This window comes from Glarea lozoyensis (genome assembly GCF_000409485.1).
Source record: "Glarea lozoyensis ATCC 20868 chromosome Unknown GLAREA9, whole genome shotgun sequence".
Lineage (NCBI taxonomy): Eukaryota > Fungi > Ascomycota > Leotiomycetes > Helotiales > Helotiaceae > Glarea > Glarea lozoyensis.
Window position 1 is genome coordinate 1,946,278 of NW_007361004.1, and position 23,003 is coordinate 1,969,280.

At 45.7% G+C, this 23,003-nt stretch overlaps 6 protein-coding genes across 6 annotated transcripts; 2 read left to right on the forward strand and 4 right to left on the reverse strand.

The window, feature by feature from the left end:
• Positions 1–3,039: 3,039 nt before the first annotated feature.
• On the reverse strand, positions 3,040–5,168 carry GLAREA_08587 (uncharacterized protein; the record flags this gene model as incomplete). The annotated part of the gene is made up of 2 exons (XM_008090631.1): positions 3,040–4,068; positions 4,227–5,168. The coding sequence occupies 2 exons, from the start codon at positions 5,166–5,168 to the stop codon at positions 3,040–3,042; spliced, it is 1,971 nt and encodes a 656-aa protein (XP_008088822.1).
• A 947-nt stretch (positions 5,169–6,115) lies between these two features.
• On the forward strand, positions 6,116–7,551 carry GLAREA_08588 (MFS general substrate transporter; the record flags this gene model as incomplete). The annotated part of the gene is made up of 2 exons (XM_008090632.1): positions 6,116–6,320; positions 6,392–7,551. 2 exons carry the CDS (start codon positions 6,116–6,118, stop codon positions 7,549–7,551), a joined length of 1,365 nt encoding a protein of 454 aa, XP_008088823.1.
• Positions 7,552–10,772: 3,221 nt separating this feature from the next.
• GLAREA_08589 (Ribosomal protein L14) lies at positions 10,773–11,717 on the reverse strand (the record flags this gene model as incomplete). Its single annotated transcript, XM_008090633.1, has 5 exons — positions 10,773–10,805; positions 10,857–10,934; positions 11,158–11,404; positions 11,477–11,524; positions 11,704–11,717. The coding sequence occupies 5 exons, from the start codon at positions 11,715–11,717 to the stop codon at positions 10,773–10,775; spliced, it is 420 nt and encodes a 139-aa protein (XP_008088824.1).
• A 645-nt stretch (positions 11,718–12,362) lies between these two features.
• GLAREA_08590 (Arginase/deacetylase) lies at positions 12,363–14,424 on the reverse strand (the record flags this gene model as incomplete). The annotated part of the gene is made up of 4 exons (XM_008090634.1): positions 12,363–13,202; positions 13,249–13,790; positions 13,841–14,141; positions 14,233–14,424. 4 exons carry the CDS (start codon positions 14,422–14,424, stop codon positions 12,363–12,365), a joined length of 1,875 nt encoding a protein of 624 aa, XP_008088825.1.
• A 623-nt stretch (positions 14,425–15,047) lies between these two features.
• Positions 15,048–16,184, forward strand: GLAREA_08591 (JAB1/MPN; the record flags this gene model as incomplete). The annotated part of the gene is made up of 3 exons (XM_008090635.1): positions 15,048–15,119; positions 15,189–15,442; positions 15,497–16,184. 3 exons carry the CDS (start codon positions 15,048–15,050, stop codon positions 16,182–16,184), a joined length of 1,014 nt encoding a protein of 337 aa, XP_008088826.1.
• Positions 16,185–17,435: 1,251 nt separating this feature from the next.
• On the reverse strand, positions 17,436–22,649 carry GLAREA_08592 (GTPase activation, GAP; the record flags this gene model as incomplete). Its single annotated transcript, XM_008090636.1, has 2 exons — positions 17,436–17,826; positions 17,875–22,649. 2 exons carry the CDS (start codon positions 22,647–22,649, stop codon positions 17,436–17,438), a joined length of 5,166 nt encoding a protein of 1,721 aa, XP_008088827.1.
• Positions 22,650–23,003: the final 354 nt, after the last annotated feature.

Below are 23,003 nucleotides of genomic sequence, written 5' to 3' on the forward strand. Positions count from 1 at the left end.
ACACCGAAATGTGATAGCTGACGCGGGTCGTCGATCAGGTCTCCTGTCGTGCTGGTATGGAAGTGGAAACGTGGGAGGTATGTTTAGAAGTTGGAGTTCTCCCGGATGGAGCATATGCGAGATAGAAATTTGAAGAAGCGGGTCGTCGATCCTTTCTAGCACTTTTGCCCGTGTCGTGGAAACGTGGGAGGCATGTTCAGAAGTTGGAATTCTCCGAGGTGGAGCATATGTGAGACGCGAGATAAAAATTTGAAAATGCGGTTCATCAATCTGGTCTCCCATTGCTTCGATAATGGAAACTTATTTCATAAATCCAAATCCCCTCAATCCCCGAAACCTAGCACAACAAAACCGATCACGCAGTCCTCACTCAAACCCCTTCTTCCCATCAACCTCCAAATCAACTCCTCAACCCAAATTCGTCTATTCAACCACATTTCAGTATTTCATCACGAATAATCACAGAAAGACGGACATGTCGACTTGATACTAGGCAGCAAGAACTGTGAACTCTCGAGTCATGCTGCCGGGATGCTTTACTTGAAAACATTCTGGAATGATTCCTGGTAATTTCTGGACTAATACGTTTAGTGACCACGTTTTTGTGTTAGGATTTCCGTGTAAGTTCAGGTGAGGTAGGGGGATGTAAGATTTAGGTCGTCGATCTGGCCACCAAATTCAACACACGGCTCGTTTCAGATCATATGTATTTTTCACGCAGGAATGAGTATTCGACAGGCCGGTGGCGGGACCCGGAGTGTAGGATTTTCGGGAGCGGCGATGTCGGTTCGGAAGTTCTGTTGGACGATTCGGGTTGAGATTTAGATCGGTGGGTGGTGTGTTGGTGTTTGTTGTAGGCGTTGGCGTTAGACTTTTTCTTGCGAAACTATTGGCTAGACGGACGGTACTCGGTTTCAGAATCAAGTCGGGAGGGTTGAATGTCGGTTCGGAAAGGCTGCTACTGTGGTCGATAGCTTGTCGGTGCTGGCATTTTGGCTTTGTCTTGTTTTGTATAGGTTGGACGGGTCGATGTTAGGAACTTCCAACTACCTCCGGAGGTCAGTCGGGAGAAGTTTGAAGCCCGGTTCGGATTTGGTGGTGGTTGTTAGACATGCTGTTAGTGAGCGAAAATTTGGATGACAAGGTCTCACGATTAACTGATTTAATGATTGTAAATACAAAACATCGTACTTTATCTAGCTAAAGATGGATATGTAGGATGGGTGGAAAATGGGAGATGCCGGTCGACGTCGTTGTGGTATAAAATGTGGTACATACTGGGGTCATCGATCTGGCCGTCTGTCGTGAATTAACGGAATCGTGATTCATAGGTTTTAGCTGGACAAACTGCCGAAACGCAATTATTGAAGTACGAATCATCAATCATGCCCTTTTTTGCAGTCTCACTGGCAATCACCTATCGAATGCTCTTCATGTATATGTGTTGATTGCCAATTTTCAAGAAAGAAGACGAGGTCGTTTAGGTGCGAGTATTGTGTTTCCACAAAATATTCCGCCTTCGATATTTTTTTCTTCGCGTGTTTCGAAGCAAAATGTAACATTTCTAAATCATGTCAGACTCCAGTATATAGCGAGTTTCATGGTTACATACATGTTTCCCGCAGAGATGCATGATGCAAGTCGTCGATCTAACCATCTCAAAATTCATTACGCCGCATTGCTTGACCCGGGATTTTTGTGTATCTGTGTTACGGGAGGAGGAAGTATGGGACGACTCAATGGAGGAAAGCAAAGACAGATCTTCGGGAACTGGAATTCATTCCGGAAAGCGGCGGTCGGTTGTAATTGTTAGAGTTGTTATTGTTGGTTCTGTCGTTGTGTTAGTCAAACGCACCTGTGAAATTCGAACGGGTGATTGTCAAGTTCTGGACGCGGAGAATCGGCTCGACTGTAGCGATTGGTGTTTGTTAGGATCTTGTCGGAGCCACTGTTGGACTTCCCTGTTAGTTAGCGAGAACTCAGATGACGATGTCTCACGAGTAATTGGGTAGATGTGTGTTGATGTATTTAAAGTTAACTTATTTAGCTAGAGGTGGATATGTAGAATAGGATCCACTGTAGTATAAATCCAGAGATGTGAAGCAAGAAAATATCAGACCGCAGGTTAATCCAGAAAGATCATTGACGTAGCTCGATACTTCTGTACCTTGATACGAGGACCAAACATGGCAAAATTACATCTCGACACGTGTAAGAAGAAATCCACTTCGATACGAAGCGAGTGTATTGAGCTCTACTTGCTCTTCCAGATAATACTCTTAACATCGCCTTCGAACCTAAATCGAGACTCACGCATCGACGCCAAGAACCTAGTGTATTCAACATCAATAAATTCTGTTTATAAGAAATCAAGTTTTTAATTGACAAATTTCAATAAGCGATCTCAGTCTACCTATCTCAAGATTTCTGCTTGGTTGTTTTTGCATTTGGAAGTATAAGAAATGATCCGGATGAGTCTCGCGCAGTTTTGTTTAGAACTAGGCGATGGAAGGGATACTATTGGGAATAATCGTTTCTTTTGGAATTTGCTGAATCGCCGTCATAGAATCTCCAACACTTGTCGAACGCTTGGTGAAACACCATAAATGCGTGTTTGCTTCGTTAGTGTAGCAGCGATCTTGCCATGACTTTTCAATAGAGCGGACTTTGGGGTGATCCTCGCCGTCTCCTTTTCCCCCTGACTTGATTGACGTTGGCTGTTCTTTATGTCTAGCAACTTGTTTGATTTCGTTGAAGTAGTTTAGTACTCGACTATCTGTCTTTGTAGGGACACGAGTAGGACGTTTTCGTACTTATACTGGTAATCGTTGAGATCTAGATTTAGACAGTGAATTTCTTTCATAATGGCTGTATTTGAAAGCAATATCAATCCGTCTCCGAAACATTGATTCCCAGATAATATTTGCTTCAAACGAGTGACCTTAATACCCAAATAAAAGATACACACTTGTTAAATACCTAAGCACATCCTGTGCATCAATTTGACAAAGAGATTGACAGATAATCCTTCACCTTCTCTCATTTGAGATCAAAAGTCTGCATGGTCGACTCATCTTGAGCCTCCCAGAATTCTCCATTCATGATCCCATGTACATATACTTCTCCAATGACCCGATAGCCACCCTCGCATGGTCGTAAAACGATAGGAACCGAAGCACCCCGTAATAGAACGATAAAGTCTCCGATCATGGACTGCCTATGGGCGAGGCCGACATATCCCTTGCCAGTTATCATCATTCTTCTGCCCAAATAGCCAATCTGAAACGCAGACCAGAAGTCATGATTCTTTTGAATGGGTATGACTATTGATGAGTCTGGAGCGTCAACCATTTGCAATTCACTCATATCTGTATGAGATGACGAGAACCAGTGCTTCAACTTTCTCCCGTATATTTTAAACTCGGCAGTAGTCTTCAAGTCTTCCCACCACGCTTCAAAAAACTTTGAATTATTTTGCAAGGTGCCAGAAATTACTTCCTGGAATGTTTCGAAGAAGGAAAGAGGGACTTCGTCGTTACCGTACCCCACAGTATTGTGATAAGCGCTCAGCCAGATGGCTCTGAAAAGCTTAGACTCGGTTCCGTAAACATTCTGATTGATCGATAATTCGTGTTCACAAGTAGCCACTCTTGATGAGGCTTCCCCTATGGCCTGACTGTACCTCTTCTTCACTCTGTTGAACGAAGAAAGACTGCAAATCATGTCAAATTTGTAACCATGGCAGGTTAGAGTTAATTCGTCTGAAGAGACTCCCACAAATGAAGAGGACTGTCCACACGCTTTGTACGGCGTTCTTGAAGGATGAGAGAGAGAGCGATCCTTTCGTGACGCATAGGACTTGGGCCCGTGTATATCCCAGAGACTCTTCCAGTCAAAAACCCAAGACGGCAAGTCGTCTCGTCTAGGAGCCCAGGAGTCATTTAAGCAAATGACATCAATAACTTGCTCATGGTTAACACCTGTCAACTTTCTAAGGGTGATTCTTCGGAATATGGAATCCATGGGCTCCTCGTAATTTGGGGCAGGTATTGTGATGGAACCGTCATGCTGTAACATATATTACTTAGTATTGCCCGAAAAAAGCACAACAGTGAGCGCCTGTTCGAGGGTTTGGTTTTCACAAATCACAAGTTTTCATCCAAGAGCGATGATAGCCAATAGCAGGCTTTGTAGCTGCTGGGGTAAGAGATTGAAATACAGCTTACAGCTAGTCCAAGAACACCAAAGACTTTATCGTGAAGCTCAGTTGCTTCTGATAGACATGAATGCTCAAGTACATCAAAAAGGTCTCCCGCGGCTCGATTGTCTCCTCCTCTTAATGCACGCCGAACGTCCAGAAGACCAAATATATGGTCAATCCCCGCCCAGTAGCCCGGAATGGCGAAGTTGTGTTTCTCGAGAGTTTTAATGGACAATTTGATGAGGTCGAGACCTATCACATGAGAGCCCCATAGAAGAACTATGGTCGGAGACATTGCCACTTCTTGAATAATCCAGGTCCTCGACCAGTATGGCAGGGCTAATAATGCAGCCACCGACTTCCATTCAGCTGAATCGGCTAGGTCTTCTGCGTGGTGATCAGAGAGTTGCATGACTCTCGTGGCGAACAAATCTTCAGGAGCTCCTGTTGCCAGAACACTGCAAATTGAAATAGCTTCCTGAGTGTGCTCATTCTCTATCCCAAGCCATACAACAGTCTGGCTAGCATTGCGGTAGATATCTCTCATTTTCAAAATTTGATGACCTCTTTCATCATCGTCACTTTGATCGATGCATATTGCATCAATCCAGACATGTGAGTATCCTCGCCGTTGTAGTTCCGAGAGGGCAGCTCCCAGAGAGCGAGTAACTGCTAGCTCAGAACCGTTGACAGTGATTGCCACGGTGTCGCTAGCGTCTCTCCAGCAGTAAGATAGCGCCGTATACGCCTGTTCACACCGAAACTCAGTGTCGCATCGATAGGTTTGAAGAGAGAAATTCGTATCGTTCTCAGAGGAGCCCGAAGATATGCTCAAGAGACGTATTTCAGACTCTCCAAGGGGTGAGTATTCGAGATGCCTATAGCAGGCGGTGCAGTTGTCTGCCGCAACACCAAGTGTCCTGGGCCCGTGATCGAATGGTTGACTGGTACCTTGTGAAGCCGCCATTGAAGTTTCCTGAAGTGTTACGAATTTGGCGGCTGTGGACTTGGCGACTATGGAATGGAAAAGAGTAGAATATCATTGTCATGCAATGAGGCTGAGCTTCGACTCATATAGCACGTGGTCAAGGTTGAGGTAGGACCAGTTTGCCCAGTTAGGAAGTCATGGCTAATAATAATAAGCGAAGTTCAGTCTTCTATTACAAATTGCGAGCTTTTCTTCTCGACTTGGATCGACTGTGACCAGAAACTTATTCAATTCAATTCTATTTGATGCTCAGAGGTCCATCGTTCCCAAAAAGAAATCCCCTCAGGGAGCCTTTACCCTGTGTTGAGGAAGACCGGAACGTCCTCCGTTCAGGATAGGTACCTATCGCAATTTCTAAGAGCACGTGATGTGTCATCGAATGTTGGCTATAGGTTATAAAATAGGAGGATTGCAATGTGATATGTTGAGATGAGTATATGCAAACGGTCGTAGTGCGGAACTTCACATGATGAGCCATGGAGCGGCGACGTGAGGAATTACTCAGCACTGGGCTAACTTGTTTTGTCCGTGCGAGTTTACCTAGGTAGGTAGGTATCTTCGACGCTCGACAACGTCGGGACAAGTTTGACTGTTTCAACTTACTTCCAGAGACTTCGAGTCAAAGAAAGGCTTTGAAGATTGATCTAAGACAGAACTTTTTACTGGAATGGGCAATCACTTATGGCGGGGATCGTCAGGCAGTTTTAAGGCCGCGGCGATACCGGCCATTAGTGCTGATCTTCAACAGTGCAATTGGTCACTTCAACATCCAGCATGAGAGATCGTGGCTCCTGATGCAATGATGCATCAAAAATCAATGAAAAGATAAGGTGGTATACAAATAACTTTTCTGCAGCTTCAGCCCTGAAAATCTCTTCAACTGTTACCTTCTCAATGGGAAATAGGAAAATATCACCGCATACACTATGGCTTCTCAAACAGCTTCACTTAGTTCGTATGAGCTGCGCAACATGGCTGATGCTTCCATGAACTCACCCGTCGTCTCTCATACGCAAGAAAATGTTGCTGAGAATAACGAAATTGAAGTTCCTTCGCTTCCACCCACTGATCATGGAAAAGCTGCATATCTTGTACTTCTCGGCTGTACCGTACTTCAAGCTCCAATTTGGGGTATATACCCCTTCAAATCCATCTTTAAAAGAATGGCTCCTTCACAAAATCCCTTTACTGACCATTCACAGCCTACTCCCTCTCCTTCGGCGTCTTCCAAGCCTACTACACAACCCAGCACCCCCTCACCGGCTCCCCCTCCACCCTAGCAACCATCGGCACAACCCTCAACGGCGTAATCTACCTCTCCATGCCACTAACCTTCACCCTCCTGACCCGCTACCCCCTTCTCCGCCGCTACTGCGCTCCCCTCGGCCTACTCCTGACCATCATCTCCCTCCTTCTCTCCAGCTACGCCACAAGTATCTGGCATCTAATCCTCACCCAAGGCGTCCTCAACGCGCTCGGTTCCGGCCTCCTCTTCGCACCTACTTCCCTATACCTCTCTGAATGGTTCGTTCATCGCAAAGGAATGGCCTACGGAGTCATCTGGGCCGGAAAATCCGCTGCGGGCGTCGCTTTCCCATTCTTAACAACCTACTTTCTGAACACCTACGGCGCTCCTAAAACACTACGCATCTGGTGCATAGCTTCTACCATCTTAACGCTCCCGCTATTATTCGTTCTTAAACCTCGCCTACCACTACCAACTTCACGGTCACCTCGACCGTTGTCGTTTGCGTTCCTGAAGAACCCGACGTTTTGGACGCTGCAGATTGGGAATGTGATTCAATCATTTGGGTACCTTCTTCCATCCGCGTATCTCCCTTCTTATGCACATGATCTCGGGTTGCCGAATCTCACGGGTGCTATCCTTGTTGCGCTGTTCTCGTTGGCATCGACGCCCGGTGGGATAGTGCATGGGATTTTATGTGATCGGTCGTCGCCTACTTTGATTATCTTGCTTTCCTCACTTGGTTCTGCACTGGCGGTGTTTGTCTTCTGGGGTCTGGCGACGGAAAGTCCACTGCCGTTGCTTGTTGTGTTTGCTTTGGTTTATGGATTCTTCGCGGGAGGCTTCAGTAGTACGTATCCGGGCGTAGAGAAGGAATTGAAGAGTCAAGATGAGGAACTTGATACTGGATTGGTTATGGGATGCTTGCTGGGAGGAAGAGGTGTTGGCTATGTGGTTTCTGGTCCTGTGAGCGGAGGGCTGCTTGGTGTGTGGAAGGCGGGTGGGAGCTGGGGTGGTGGAAATGAGTATGGAGGAGTGGTGTTAGTTACGGGTATTACTGCTGTACTTGGTGGGTGGGGTTGGGGTTGGAAATACGGGAGAAAAGTGTTTTGCTGATTGTGAATTTGTGAAGTTTTGGGAGGATGTCAATTGAGCAATCTTTTGGGGACGCGTTTGAGAGCTTTAATTGACAGAAGTGGCTTGCAATATGTTGGGTATTGCGAAATGTCCGGGTCAAAAGCAGGCAATTTGAGTAAGAGAAATGATGCTATGTGGAGTTCCGGATGTTTGCACGCAGAATATCGTGAGAAAAAACAAGTTCAAGTCAACTTAACTTCTACTTAGGCCAAAATCATTTAACGTGTCAACTTAAGAAGCTTTGCCTGTTGAACATGTCGAAGAACTTAAGGACGACTGATGACTGAAAAGCCACCGGGTGAAGAATCAAAGCTATTTGCTTGTCACCATCTCCACGGAGACGAACTCATTCTGGATGATTGAAGAGCAACAATTAAATGACATTAAAAAATGATTACTACTTTCTACAAAGGACCTTCATTGAAAACTAGGTCTTCAATTTCTCAATATTTGTATGAGACAAGACGAAAGATCTGGAAACTAATCAGGCACGCTCCAACCTTTAGTCATGAATAAGTGGAAGCTTAATTTTAATTTCACTCGCAAGGTTCAAATATGTAAAACAGCATGAACGTCAAAATGGAAGATTTTAAGGCTTGTGTGGGTGTCAAGAATGGCATGCAAATAACTCAAGCATTATTAGTAGATCCTAATGTTCTGTGCAAGGCGAACGAACTACAATGTTGGTACGACAGCGAGGACCGTCTCACTAAGGGTGCCTACGAGCTGCATATGTGGCTTGTTGGGCTTCCCACGGGGGTTTGGCGGCATTTCACTCTCGCGAAACAGCTGGCCGAAAGGGCTGGCTGAATGGATTGAATATGTAGAGTTAGATGAATTGAATAGGTGAGGTGAAAATTGGTAGTGACTTGTGAAATGGCAGCACAAGCATCGTTGGAACTTTCGACTTAAATATCTCAACTCATGTTTAGGCAGCCGTTGAAGCAGGCATACATCTTCCTGCAATATATTTTAATGATCTCCAATCCCTTCTCTAAAAAGATAATCATGTCGAGCTTTAGTGGCGTGTCTGCCGACGCTACAATTCAGAGAGGTTGACAGATTTTGACATCATGGTCAAGATCTCGGTTAGTAAAAGATGGATTTAAAAGGAGCTTGGGCGTTTCTCCTAGTCTCTTTGAGTTCTTTGTCTCAAGGTTTCTATAGTCTTCTATATTGAGGGAGAGCATTGGTGAGTTATCGTTAGTTGCCTAGTCGAGTTGGTTTTTGTATATTACTACTTGACATCAAACAACATTTTTAACGCCGACTGTTTGAAAATCAGTAGCCATGAAGACATTCGCTTCTTTCTGAACACCCCATGTATTTTTCTATACTACGCCTATTTCATTTTTGGAATTTCTTGGTAGTTCAGCCACATTTTCGAAGAAACAGGTGCTCAGTTCGCGTTTGAAAATTTCCACATGCGACGTATTTAAACTCATCTCCTCTCGGGAAGAAAGTTTTTCTAGTAACCACTGTCAGCACTTGGAAAGCCTCTCAAGAGAATGGGCGGTGAAGATAGTGCTAGACGATGGCCAGGGGCAATTGTAAGACACATACGTATGATAAAATTAACAGCTTCAAAAATAAGACTCTGAACAAAATTTGCTCGGAAGATCAGAACCTGTGAGATGAGAATCGGTAGCAAGTCACAAAACGGCAACAACTCCATCCCATCACTTTATTCAAACAACACCTTCTGATCAAGTCACAGGACTTAACCTTTTCAAAGCGATTTTGCTGCTCGAAATATGGAAGAAACAAAGCGCGATCGACAGTCCTCATGACCAAACACTTGGAACGGATGAGGTGAATACCACATCTAACATGAAATCTTTGTATATGGAATCTCTTGAATGCAGAATCTTCTTTTAAAGCTCTCCTTCCATATGTGAAACCTTTTGACAGGTCTAGTGTCAAGTACATTGTTTGATAATAATACTATGTATGCAAAAACATTAAAACACTATCTGAAAACCAAGATCCATTGTTGCCTTGTTGATCCATATTCTCCAAGATAACACAACAATCTTCCACCAGTAGAATTCAAATTTCAAAAATTCCAGGACGCCACGACATGTAATACAACCCGCAACTCACAATCGATTCCAAAGAAACTAATCGCACCTTCACAACCCCAACTACTACGCTGTTTTAGCGTCTAGCGACATCTTCATTTACTCCAGACTAATACTCCTCGCAACCCAAATCTATTCTACATACAACCAATCTCCTTTCCGTTTTCTACCAGCCACCCGCAACCAAAAATTCACTTGATGTAAAAAGACTGAACTTGTCACCGATTCCTACCTCACCACCGAAACTTACCCCCCGATAGAACCTAAAAATCTCCCATCATTTCCCATTACATGCGTAAATCTTATACAACAATTGAGCAAGAGCGCGAGAGTAACAGAAATCTTTAAGCAACACTCGTAAACATCACAACCCACTCAACCCAATCCCCCTTCACGAACACCCGTAGCTCCTACCGTGAAAACTTAGGTTTCATCCGTGGTATAAACACCACTGTGCACCTTTTACAGTGGAGGATTTATCGAATATTCTCAAAGGAAAGTTTTAGCAAATATGGGACGCTTGATATTTTGCCCCACATGCTATGAAGAGTAATAGTAGCCTACCAGGTAGTAAGAGAATCTAGTTAGGATTTGAAAACTGTTGTCAACACAGACTTGTAAAGGACGATTGCTGTGGGTGAAGGGCTGTCGAGATTTACAGTATGTGACAGCAGATCTACACTTTGGTAATGGGTTCTTGTCTCTGAGAAATCACCATAGGAAAATGTAGATTCTATCACAAGCTGTAATATTGGCAGAGAGCGTGGAGAGAAATGAGGATTTGCAGTGATAGGATGAAAAGGACACTGATAAAAGGAGATCATTAGGGAAAGAGTCCTGGAAGTGAACGCCGTGACTGCCTGTTCAACGGGCCATAACTGGGGACTGCCACAAGCATCATAGTATCTCAAAGCCATAAACCAACTTCTGAACATGGACTATGGCGCAAGACGATGAAGGAATTTTGGCAGCCGTAACGCAGGCGATATGGATTTGAAATGTGTCAATTCTCTTCGATGTTTAAATACGGTATTTTCGTATCCTCATATAGCAATCAAGAGCAGTAAATGCAGACCGACCCAATTCATTTCCGTACCAGAACCCCAAAGAAACAGCCCTTTACATGACGACACCAGAGTTGCTGGCAATACGCTACAATTTTGTTAGATGATTCTGGCTTTAGGGTGCATTGATCAAACTTACTGGCCACAACTCAGCAGCTTCCTTTCCGACTGGTCCTGTGATAGCTGATCCCTTCATCTCACCCTTTGGGTTGACGATCTGCGCAGACCAATTAGCAACGATCCGACAGCAATTCTCGACAATGAATCCGCTTTCTGCATCCCTCAAGCCATGACAGACCACCCCTTCGCACAATCGCAGATATGTGTTGTGTCCTCTAGAGAGCTTCGCCTCCTCCGATTCTAAATCATCCCCCCACTCGCAGTCCAACCCTTTCCCATTATCCATCTCCCAGGCCACAACCAAAAGAAATCAAACTTACAACACCGGCGTTGTCCTCGAAGTACAAGAAGACACCGTCTGTTCGTCTCCATGGCTTAGATTGTCTGACGATAACAGCTGGCATGACCTTCTTTCTCAATTCTGGCTTTCCCTTCTTGACGGTAGCCATGACCATATCTCCAACACCACCAGCTGGCAGACGGTTAAGACGCGCACCGATACCCTTGACGGAAATGATGTAGAGATTTCGGGCTCCGCTGTTATCGCAGCAGTTCATGACGGCACCGCTGTAAGTTTATTAGTATCGTATTGATTCGAGAGAGCGCTTCGAGTGGAATTTCGCGGTTCGAGGAACGTACACTGGGAGACCGAGAGTCATCTTAAGCTTGCCACCTGGGGCACCACGTCTATTCGCACAAGTTCATTAGCTTTCCATTCCATCCGGCCTTTTCTAATCTGCGAGATCAATCGTCCTAATTTTGCAGCCGTAAAGCTCGAATGTCGATGCGAAGCCACAGCTTTTTCCCGCTTGACCTCGCAGATAATACCGATCGCAATTTCGACAGGCTGAGAGAGGGGAACATACGAGAGTTTTGCCATCTTAGATTATGATCCGTGAACGTCGAGAGGTTGTCGAGGATGGTATACGTTCTGGCGGGGAAAAGAGACGTTTGTCGATGTCGTCGCGAAAATTGACGATTGGAATTTTGGAGTGGAAACCCTAATCGGCTAAGCGAGCGCACTAACATCGGGCAGTTTCGACTGAATCCAACTTTATCAACATCAACACAACGCTCAAGATTATTTGTATGACATTCTGAAACAAGCTTGATTTTTTTGACTGTGGAATGAAGCGTAGTTTTGGTGTTGCATTTTCAGGTTCGTGGAAAATATTCGTACGGTCGGTCATCATGATTTGTGTACAATGAAAATATAATTCAGAATCGTTGCAACCCTGGATTACGATATTTAAAGGGCTAAGAGTCTTAACTTCCTATGGCTGAAGAGAAACAAATATGCTTATGTTTGCGCCTTTATAAATGACATGAAGCTAGATCCAAATTCTCCTCTTAACTTATTCCTTCACTCCAAAGACGCCCCGCTCAAAAACCCCGACCCAATGTGTGAAATAATACAACCAATACTTTTTCGGTATAGAGATTTTCAGAGCCGCAGAGAATCTTCAGATCTGTTAAATGCAGATCTGAGATGTTCCTAAATCGTGATAGGAAAAAAACATTACGACTATAATTCAGCAGCTTTAGCAGTCTCGGCAGCAGTCTCCCCTTCCACGTCCTTTTCAGATCGCTCAGCCTCACTCTCTTGCTTTACTTCCGCAACTTCCACAGGCTTTAGTGCCACTTCGATGGCCTCTGGGGTAGCCGATTTCTTTGGCGAAGGCGATGGAATAACTGCTTCCGGTACAGCTTCAGCAACGGTCTCTATCTCTGTTGCGTCACCTCCCATTTCGGTATCACCATCCTGATCGACAACGACGGCTTTGGGAGAAGGAGCTCGCGACGCGGAATTTGATGGGCCTGCCTCTCCAGTTTCAGTAGAGCCTGGCTCAATTCCTTTCTCATCCATAATATCAGCAATCACTTCCGCATTGGCTTCTGTCGCTTGAGCCGTAACGAGATCATCGACGTCGTTTGCGGCGACTGGACTAGCTATTCCACTGTCCATATCGACATCAGAGGCCGCCGCATTAGCGTTCTGGTAGTCCATGATGTTCCGCCGTTTGATTTGGCCTTCTTGAGGCCGAACACCATTCGCATGCGCCTCCTCTTCATCTTCACTCTCTTCCAGTTCATCGTCTCGAGTGATACGTTGATCCCATCTGCGCTTAGTGTGGCGGGTGTCCTTGTTGTCGTCTTCATCCATATCATCTAGTTCATGGTCGTCATCTTCTGTACCTCCAGTGAGTGTCGTCCGGGGGATGTCTGTCATCTGAACTGATGGGGCATGAGCGGTTTTTTTAAGATTCTCAATGACTTGAATCTTAATTTTTTCCAGGTAGTCTTTTGAATTGGCGTTCTCCATATTTGACGAACGAACATCGAGTTCATAATCGGGTCCATAGTACTGGAAAAAGTCAGAATAACTTGACGAAGAGTCTAGTGACACTTACCTCGTAATACTCGTTAAATGGGAGCATTGGACCCATATCTTGGCCAACAAGCACACCAGTCTCAAATGCCCATGTACGAGCGACGTTGCGCATAGTGTAACCCCCTCCACCTAAAACTAACGTTGGCTTGTTAAAGCTCTTGACAAATTGCACACAATTAGCGTGGCCTCGCATACTAAGGTTAAAGCAACCAAGACGATCACCAGATAAACTGTCTCCACCGCACTGTAACACGATGGCTTCTGGGTCGTAATAATCCATCACACTTTGGATGACTGGCTCGAAGATAGACTTGTACGTTTCGTCGTTGATACCGTCTCGCAAAGGGAAGTTTACGGCATAGTTTTTTCCGGAACCTACACCGATATCGCGAAGCTCGCCAGTACCGGGGAAGTACTCCCCGTATTTGTGGAAGGAGACAGTCATAACACGGTCGGTGGTATAGAACGCTTCCTCAACACCATCTCCGTGGTGGACATCAATGTCGATGTAAAGGACTCGCTTCTTGAATCGAAGAAGCTCGATAATACCAAGTACGATATCTGCAGAAAGAATCAACTCTGTTCTCGCCAAAAGAAAAAGTGAAACATACCATTTACATAGCAGAACCCGGAAGCCTCGCTCTTTTTGGCGTGATGAAGACCGCCTGCCCAGTTTATTGCAATGTCGCATTTACCTCGATTCAGACGAGCAGCACCCTCCATACTTCCACCTGCACTTATACCACAGAACTCAAATAGTCCATCAAACACCGGACAATCATCTCCAACGTTGTATTTGCCCTGTTCTTTGGCGAAGGTGTCCATATTGTCTGGGGTCACTTTCTGGAGGAAGTCGATATATTCGTCGGTGTGGAACTGGGTCATCTCATGACGGGTAGCAGGTTTTGCGCGCTATAAAAAGTTAGAATACGCTCGAGTATCCAAAAGCTTAAGACGGAATATGTTTCTAAATCCTTTCCAAGTGTTTAGAGTTGAGACCTACATAGATTTCCATCTTTTGATAAACTCCATAGTTCATGATCAAGCTGTGCGCCAATCGAATGCGGTGAGGCTTCATAGGATGTCCAGCAACGTATGCATAGTTCCCGACATCAGAATCATAGAAGTATGCGACTCTTTTCTTTGTGCTTGGTCCATTCGGCGCCGGAGGGTCAATAGGTGCGAAGGAAGTCATCGCGAAAGCTGGAGATTGTGACCAGAATAGGTGGGTGGAAGCTCAAAACCAGACTTCTCGAATAAATCAAGTTGGGATAGCAAGACTTAAGGGTATAATAAGGTCCAGGTACGTGGGAGGTGAAGTATGCGAAATATCTGAAGAGGACGGAAAGGTTGGAGGGGAGAAGGCCGACCTATGGGACAAGCTGGGGACTTGCTGCAAGAGCTTCGAACCCCGGTAACTTGCCGCAGATCCATGGATTTGGAAGAACCGACACTTTGACCGACACTTACTTAGGACGTGGACTATCGATCATAAACCATGTCAATTAAATACGTTTCAAACTATAATATAAGCCCTTACTCGGTTTCTTCAACAGCATAGTTTCGATATTCGGCATACAAGCTGGAACGTAACCTGGAAGGCTGTTTCCACGAGGCTGAACACTAACGTCAGGTGACACGATTTGCTAGCGTGCTTTCGCGTCCAAGCTTGCCTGGAGCTCGCCTTGCAGTCAACAATCATTGATCGGACGTCTAGTACTTCGCCCTTCATCAGTGAACATCAGTCCAAACCACAACGCCTCGATATCTCTAAGCGAAACTGATCGTCTTTCGAAGTAATATCACACATCTGCCACTATGGATAGACTGAACAGGATGCTGGCTTCCGCTGGCGGGATGGGAGGGTTAAACAATTCAGCACCGGGATCTGTAAGTTAATCGATTGCGTCCACGAGAAAAGTATTCCATGATGAGGGCTGTTCTAATCAAGCATTCTAGGATAACACGAATCTGATTGATAACTCCGAAACTGTTTACATATCATCCTTAGCGCTTCTGAAGATGTTGCGACACGGGCGAGCAGGAGTACCGATGGAAGTTATGGGTCTGATGTTGGGCGAATTCGTGGACGATTTCACAGTGCGGGTAGTGGATGTATTTGCCATGCCACAAAGCGGTACTGGAGTCAGTGTAGAAGCTGTTGATCCAGTGTTTCAGACAAAGATGATGGATATGTTGAGACAGACGGGGCGGTAAGCTATATGAGCTTCACAACTTCACTTTAGTCACTGATCGCGTGCGCATAGACCAGAAACAGTCGTTGGATGGTACCATTCTCATCCTGGATTTGGATGCTGGCTGTCATCAGTCGATATAAACACACAGCAATCGTTCGAACAGCTTACACCTCGAGCCGTTGCAGTCGTTGTCGACCCTATCCAGTCCGTCAAGGGCAAAGTTGTTATCGATGCTTTCCGTCTCATTAACCCACAATCTCTTATGCTCGGCCAGGAGCCTCGTCAAAGTACTTCGAATTTGGGACATCTCAACAAGCCTTCGATTCAAGCACTTATTCACGGACTGAACAGACATTATTACAGCATCGGCATCAATTACCGAAAGACGGCGTTGGAAGAGAATATGCTCATGAACCTACACAAGCACGTATGGACGGAAGGTTTACAGATGGATGATTTCCGCGTAGAAGCCGATCGGAACAAGGAACGATTACAGAAACTGGTTGGACTTGCGGATGGTTATGAGAAGAGAGTCAAGGAGGAGACCGAGTTGACGAAGGATCAACTGAAGACGAGATACGTTGGAAAGGTGGATCCAAAGAAGCACTTGGAGGATGTTGGACAGCAACTGATTGAAGACAACATCGTATCAGTATCGCGGCAAATGATTGATAAAGAAGCGTCGGCGCCAAAGGAGAAGTCTGCTGCGAATGGGCATTCCAACGGGGACGCGATGGATATTGAGGAGGAGCTATGATTTTTCTTACCACATATTGTACAATAGGTGTTGGCTTTACAGGCCGAAATTCAGTGGCATGGAACGAAGCAATGGGCGTTCTGATGCGGGGCGGTTACAGCTGCGGAGGCTCGACCTACCAGATGGCTAATACGGTGAAGTATAGACCTTGATTAGCATATCCTGCCTGGTTCTGCCATTTACTTGAGTCCGCCAAATAAAATTAGACTTAATTGGAAGGCGAGAAATGTTTTAGTTGTTCTTTCGGCTGAGCTGCGGATATTTATTCTATCTCCTAGATCTTGCCGGTCTGCAGCTTGATTTTGTACCCATCACACCAGTATCCAAGACTGAAGCAAACTGCCGATTCCGTAAGACGACAGATAAATCCTACAATAACGAAAAATGGTTAACATAAAAATAATTACACGTATGCAGCGCTATCGGCGTGCCCCAAACCCCACACCTCCCCTCCAAAAGTCACCAAAAAAAATTGTTCGAAGATGAATAACAGTTGACTGTCATCCGCAGAGATTGCGGCTTCTGTGGATCGAACACAGTGCCTCCAGATAAACAGACGTGTTGTGGTTCTGAAGTTGACTTCAGTCTGGCGCTCTCCCAAGTGAGCTAAAGCCGCTTTGAGATGTGATTGGATGGTGCAAATGTCGGGTTTTAAATTTATAAAGACTTTAAATGTGGGCCTTGAAGGGACTCGAGGTGGTTTGGTTGGGTTCGCGGGCTACGGGCGGGATGAGATCTGAGAGTTGGATTTGGGGAGAGATGGAAGGAGATTTGATGGGAGATAGTTTTTGGATAGAGCGATTAATGTCACGAATTATATACAACAGTCCAAGTCCCTCGAAAATAAAGCATTCATCAGAGACACATTCCCTTCCTACCTTATTATCACCAAGTCAACACACCGAACAGAGTAGAAGTATAACAGTATTTATATTTAATTCATCACGATATCTATCCATATCCATCACATCGCATTGCATCCAGACACTCCATCCATCCATCCATCAAATGTACCAACCAAGCCCATGGAATCACCACTCCACACCATTCCGAACCGAAGAAACTCATATGTACAACCAAACACAACAGTATAAACCATGAATTACACCCTGCCAGCACCAAGAATATCATCATCATGAAGCTTGTCAGAACAAAAATAAAAACGCCTGATCCGTATGCAATGCGCAGTATTCCACTCTTCCGCCCGTATTCTCCTTTCGCCATCTCGTTTGACATCCAACGATCGATTCATCACTCGGTACGGTAAAACTTCTTATACAACAAATGCAAGAACAAATTAACATTAAGTCTCATTCCACCCTCAAACAAATCCATATACTGATGATTCGCAAACTGCGCTGCAAGAAGACTGTCCATCGGGACTTGAGCGCTGGCGCCAGGGATTTGGATGCTGCCTTTACTACCTTCAATGAAGAAGACGCCCACTTCGTCGCAGGAGATGGTGAGGTTGATCTTTTCCCACTCGCGATCATGTGTGCCTTTCCAAGAGACGAGGACGCCTTTGTCGGAGAGTGTTCGAGCCGAGTATTTGAAGGAGCCGAATTTGGGTTTGCGACCTGATCGTTCGAGTTCGCGCTCGTGGTTATATTGCTTGGAGAATGGCATGAGGAAACGCTTTTTGCTGTGAAATTGTTAGCATGATTCATGTCAAAAGTAAGTGAAAACGTACCCTTTCTTTTGGAGAGTCATCATGGCTTGCTCAATGTAGTTATCGTAACTCTTCCTTTGAGACTCGAGCCATTCCGCCTTCTCCGTCAAATTGGCCAATGTCAATCGCACGCCTTCGAGCTCTCGTTGACGCTGAACGCGTCTTCTGCTCTTGGTGCGAATATCGAGGGCGATCGCATTGAGAATATCTTGGTAGAAGTTGTGCCGTGAGATACGACCGAACTGTTCGAGTCTCATGATGTTCTCCAGTGCCGTCCGTTTGAGCTCCTTGTAAGACATCGACTTGATATCTACCAAGGTGTTTGCGTCCGAATAAGCCCCACGGGTCTTGCTCCCCCCAGAAAACTCTTCGCGAAGTAGACAATGCCATTTATGGTCATCCTCGCGAGTTATTGGTCGAACCAGAATTTCCATAAGATTTGGACCAGATTGCACCCTGATGATGTACAAGACGCATCTCTTCGTTTCCATAAATAGTGCTTTGACTTCAGCCTCGGGATCTTCAATGTCGTGTAGCTTGGGGTTCAAAGTTAATTGAATTTCGCCAGAGGTAACTCCCAACATTTCAGTCTCATTGTTCTTTGCGCTGCCTAGTTCCTGGACCATTTCGCGAAGCATATCATCTCGGTTTGGGCAAATATGGGGCAGATCTCCAGAGACCAAGTTGTGGATTGAAAATATATCTGCCATTTTGATGTACAGAGTTGGCTTAACCTTGGCGTACAAGTCGTTGAACTCATCAATATCGAAGGTGTCCTCGGCGTCTGGTACTGATATGATGTTTGAAAAGATGATACGAATTCGCTCAATGGCGTCGCCAACATAAGCGTTTAATGGTTGGAGATAGATATTCTCTCCGCCGAATAAACGCCCTGAAGCAACTTGCCCGAGTACCTTGGCTACTTCTCCTAAATTGCGCTTCTGCAGAGGAGTGAGCTGCTTCTCAACTACACCCATTGATTCTGGTGAAGTCAGAGCAGGCTGGAGATAGAATTTCCAAAGCCAGTTACCGACGAGTTGAAGCAAACGATGTTGTGGCTCTCGTGGAAACTGTTGGCAGAGTGCATCAAAAATTTCCTGGCAGACAAATCGAATCCCATATGGCATTTTGTGAAGAAGTGCTTCTAAGGCTCCAAGTACCTGATCGGAGATTTCGCGCAGATCTCTTAAATGATCAATGAACATATCCCGAGTTTCTGGATCTTTGATAGCGACCTCCCGAGGAATGTCTAAGGGGCGTTGACTGGGCTGACCAGTGCGAAGCTCCTCATTATTTATCGCCGATCGGTAGATTTGCATAGGATCACTTTCCAGGTCAAGGGCCGGGTCCTCGATAATGTTGGTTTGAATAAGAGGGCCTAGAAGCTCTCGCAAGTATTTGCGATCCCGTGGTGACCTTGTATAATTTGACAACAATTTGCACCAAAAGAAGTTTCCTCGCAAGTATTCCTGAATGGACGTGCAACTTTCAACCTCTTCTCTTGCAGCTCTTGCAATGAGTTTCAACAGGTAGTATTCCTCACGCCTTTTCTGCGCGTAACCAAAAAGTCTCATCATCAGTGTTTCGATCAGTTTACAGTCCTTTTCTGGTGTGCCTTGTTCGCGTATTCTCTTGAAATATCTTGCAAGGTACTGTGGCTGGGTTTGAAGGGTGAAGAACAATTGTTGGTAGGATTCGAGCTTCTTTCGAGAGTTTTTATTGAGTGCCTTCAAGTCAAATTGATTGCCAGAGATCATGGTAGTGTTGACGAGAAGGTTACCAGAATGACCTCCGAAGTTTCGTTGATGCTTGACAACTTCGTCTAGCGTAATTTTGTTCTTGACCAGCAGCGCAATCTTGATGTCTAATTGATCGATGTATTGCTCCGCCATTTCATTTTGGCGCACCTGTTGTACGACCGTTTTACGCATCCGTTCGAATTCGATTTCTTCGTTGAAGTCGAAGTCGCTGTCATTGAGAAGATGCACGAAGTTCTTGACAGTGTTGATGGGTGGGTTCTTTCCAGTTGTAAGACTCTTATAGGCCTCGCCCTGTAGCTTGCCGCGAACGAAACTCTGCAACTTGACAACCTTTTCCATATTCTTCTTGAAGAAACGTTGCTTCTCGGCGAATCTAGCGCGAACAAGGCATGCTTTTGCCGCAGCTTGAAGCTCAACGATGGATTCTTCTTCCGCTTCGAGGTCAGCTAACAGGTTACCCACGTTATTTCGAAGAAGCATTGCACGGGATAGACCTTGTAGCTCGATAACAGCGGCTGAGTGTGCTTCGAGTTCGTCCAAAACTGCACCAACCTTTTCCCTTTGGAGACACCCTCGCGCCAATGATTGAAGTTGAGTTATTTGTGTTGTTTGGGAAACGAGTTGATCGTAATCTGCTGCAATTCTCTTCCTTTCTAGCATTCCTCGAATTGAATTTTGAACCTGTAGCACCGAGCCTTCCGCCTCCTGTAAATCCGAAAGTGTGTTCGAAACCTCCTCTCTTTTAAAAGCAGCTCGAGCAAAAGACTGAACAGCCACGATTTGCGCGGTGCATAAACTCAACTCGTGCTTGGTCTCTTGGATTTCCAATCGGACAGCATTTGCCCTCACCACAGCTTGCAGCGAGCTCCAGACGGGTTCAAATGCTTCGAGTGCATCTCTCTGCCTGGAGATCTGATTTCTTATTAGCAGTGCTTTGGACATTGCCTGTAGCGCACTGATCGAGCTCTCTTCCAGCCAAAGCTTTTCGTTGTCTTCAGCAATACTTTTCCTGAGAAGCATGCCTCTGATTGTAGCTTGCAGCTCTTTGACCGGTCCCGAGGAATTCTTCGTGTCCCTTTTCTGAGCTGCCATCACGTTCCTAGAGAGGAACCCACGAATACTTGCCTGCAACTCGCTGATTCCATGTTCTTCGCGATGCAAAAGAGATTTCATCATCCGTACCTCATCTCTGGCTTTCTTAGCCCTCGTCAGACTTTGAAGCAATATCACGTCTCCTTCCCTGCTTTTCCAGAAAGATTCTCTGCTTGACATTCTTCGACGTACCAGGAGTCCTCGGGCACCGCTTTGGAGGTCAACTGCGAAGCGATACATATTCAGGCGGTATTCAGCTATCTGCCGAGCCATGTCACCTCTTATACGCGATTGTAAATGCACGAGCATATCCTCCGAATTCCAAAGCCCTTCCATGATTTCGGTACACCTCATCCGTGCTGCAGCACCACGTATTTGCGCTTGGAGCTCAGTGATTGCTAATTCGTTTTCACCCAACTCTCTGTCTATTCGGTCCTCCTCGCTCTCAACCGGTTCAGGCTCCGGCTCTGGTATTGGCTCTACACCAAAGTCTGCACCCATATTTCCAAAACTTGGCATGCTGATACCAGCCTTATCGAGACCTTTCTGCATTGCCTCCAATTCATGATGTTCGAACTCTAGCTGTCCAACAAGATTACCAATTCGGAAATCGACAATACCTTTCCGGAAGAGGAGCCAACTCAAAGCATGTATACAGTAGATGACCTTTGGGATGTTCTTCTTTTCGTATAAATCGATGAGTTCGAACCGGAAGAGATCTGGAAGTTCTACCTCGGCAAGATACCTGAAGAATATAGCAATATTGTCAGAATGCCGGAATTGTAATTTTGGACTGCGAAATATCCTCAGTCGTCGCTCTGGGTGTAGCGAATCAACGATCTCTGCCAATGTCACACCATCGCGTAGAGCTTCCTCCAGCTGAACGATTGGGGGAATCTCTCTTTTCAAAATATCCTCTATCCATTCCTTTGCTTCTCCGATATGACACAAGTATTCGTAAGCTTGTAGAAACTGTCGCTGTTTGTCCATCCAATTCCGTCCTTCCCAGCTATACCCACCATTGCCTCGACTTAGCGCAACTGCACTCTGGCCGCCTCTTGTGTTATCGCCTTTCTGTAGCCTTCGTCGTCCGTGAAGTCCAACAACTTCTTGCGCCGGAGATGTGATACTGAAATCTTCAGAAGAGGCAGTTTCCGCGAACTGCGACAGTGTTCGAAGCTGGCTGGTCGAGGATCTTTGCAAGCTCAGAAGATCTGGAGTTTGCAATTGCGGAAGACCCTGGATTGTTTGACTCCTTCCAGAAACTCTTGGACGGCTCACGGAGTCCGCACGGCTGAGAAGCAAGGAATTAGGGCGAATTGATGATGGAATCGCGGAAATTTGCTTGTTGCTCGGATGTTCCCCGTACGAACTACGAAATGATTCTACGGTATGCCCTCGAGTTGCCGGCGGAGTTGCGGACGCATGCTTGTCGACTGGATTTTCCCCATACGAGTGTCGAAATGTTTCGATGCTTCGCTCTCTAGTTGAAGGTAGAGTTGCAGATGCGTGCTTGTTGATGGGATTTTCACCATACGAGTGACGAAAAGTATCAACACTTTGCCCTCGAGTATGATTATATAGGCTTGCGTTTCGATCGATTGGTGGAGGACCTGGCGGTTGAGGAAGCGGACGAAGAGATTGTCTTGCGCTTTTGTATGGACTCTCTGGACTCGACTCAGTACTATCCCTGACCCCTCTTCCTATTCTGTTCTCGATTCCTGGAGACCGCATTCCGCCAGCCTCACTCAAGCCCCGCTTATGGCCGTATCCACTTGAAGCTGTTGATGATATGGTGCTCGTGCGACTGAGCTCGTAATGACCGGAAGAGTTGGAGTATGCTGAAGATACTGTCGATGCGTTTGATGGTTGACGTTTAGTCGGAGATAGATGCCCTGAATAGTCGACGGTCTGCGTCTGTCGGAGTGGTGGTCTGTAAGACATTACGGGCTTTCTATGGTGAATATATCAATCTCGCGTTTTTCGTCGACGACCATAAATAAAGCACAAGACTGCCAAGTTGCGACCATCAGATTCCAATCCTTTCTTTCTCCCTGCCGCACCTAAAGAGTCCCAGCACCGTGAGGAGTTATCTGGTCCAATGTTGTCGAATTTGCGCCGACCTGGAGAGGTTTTCTGTTTGTTGATATTACCGCAGCACGAAGCGGGAGCGCCCAGCGCCAGGTATTGAGAGTCGCGAATATAGGTGAAGTTGAATGCGAGATATACAGAAGACAATTTCTGTGACTTTTCTTCCGTTTCTGTAAAACTCGGAAATTATTATGATGACTTCTACCG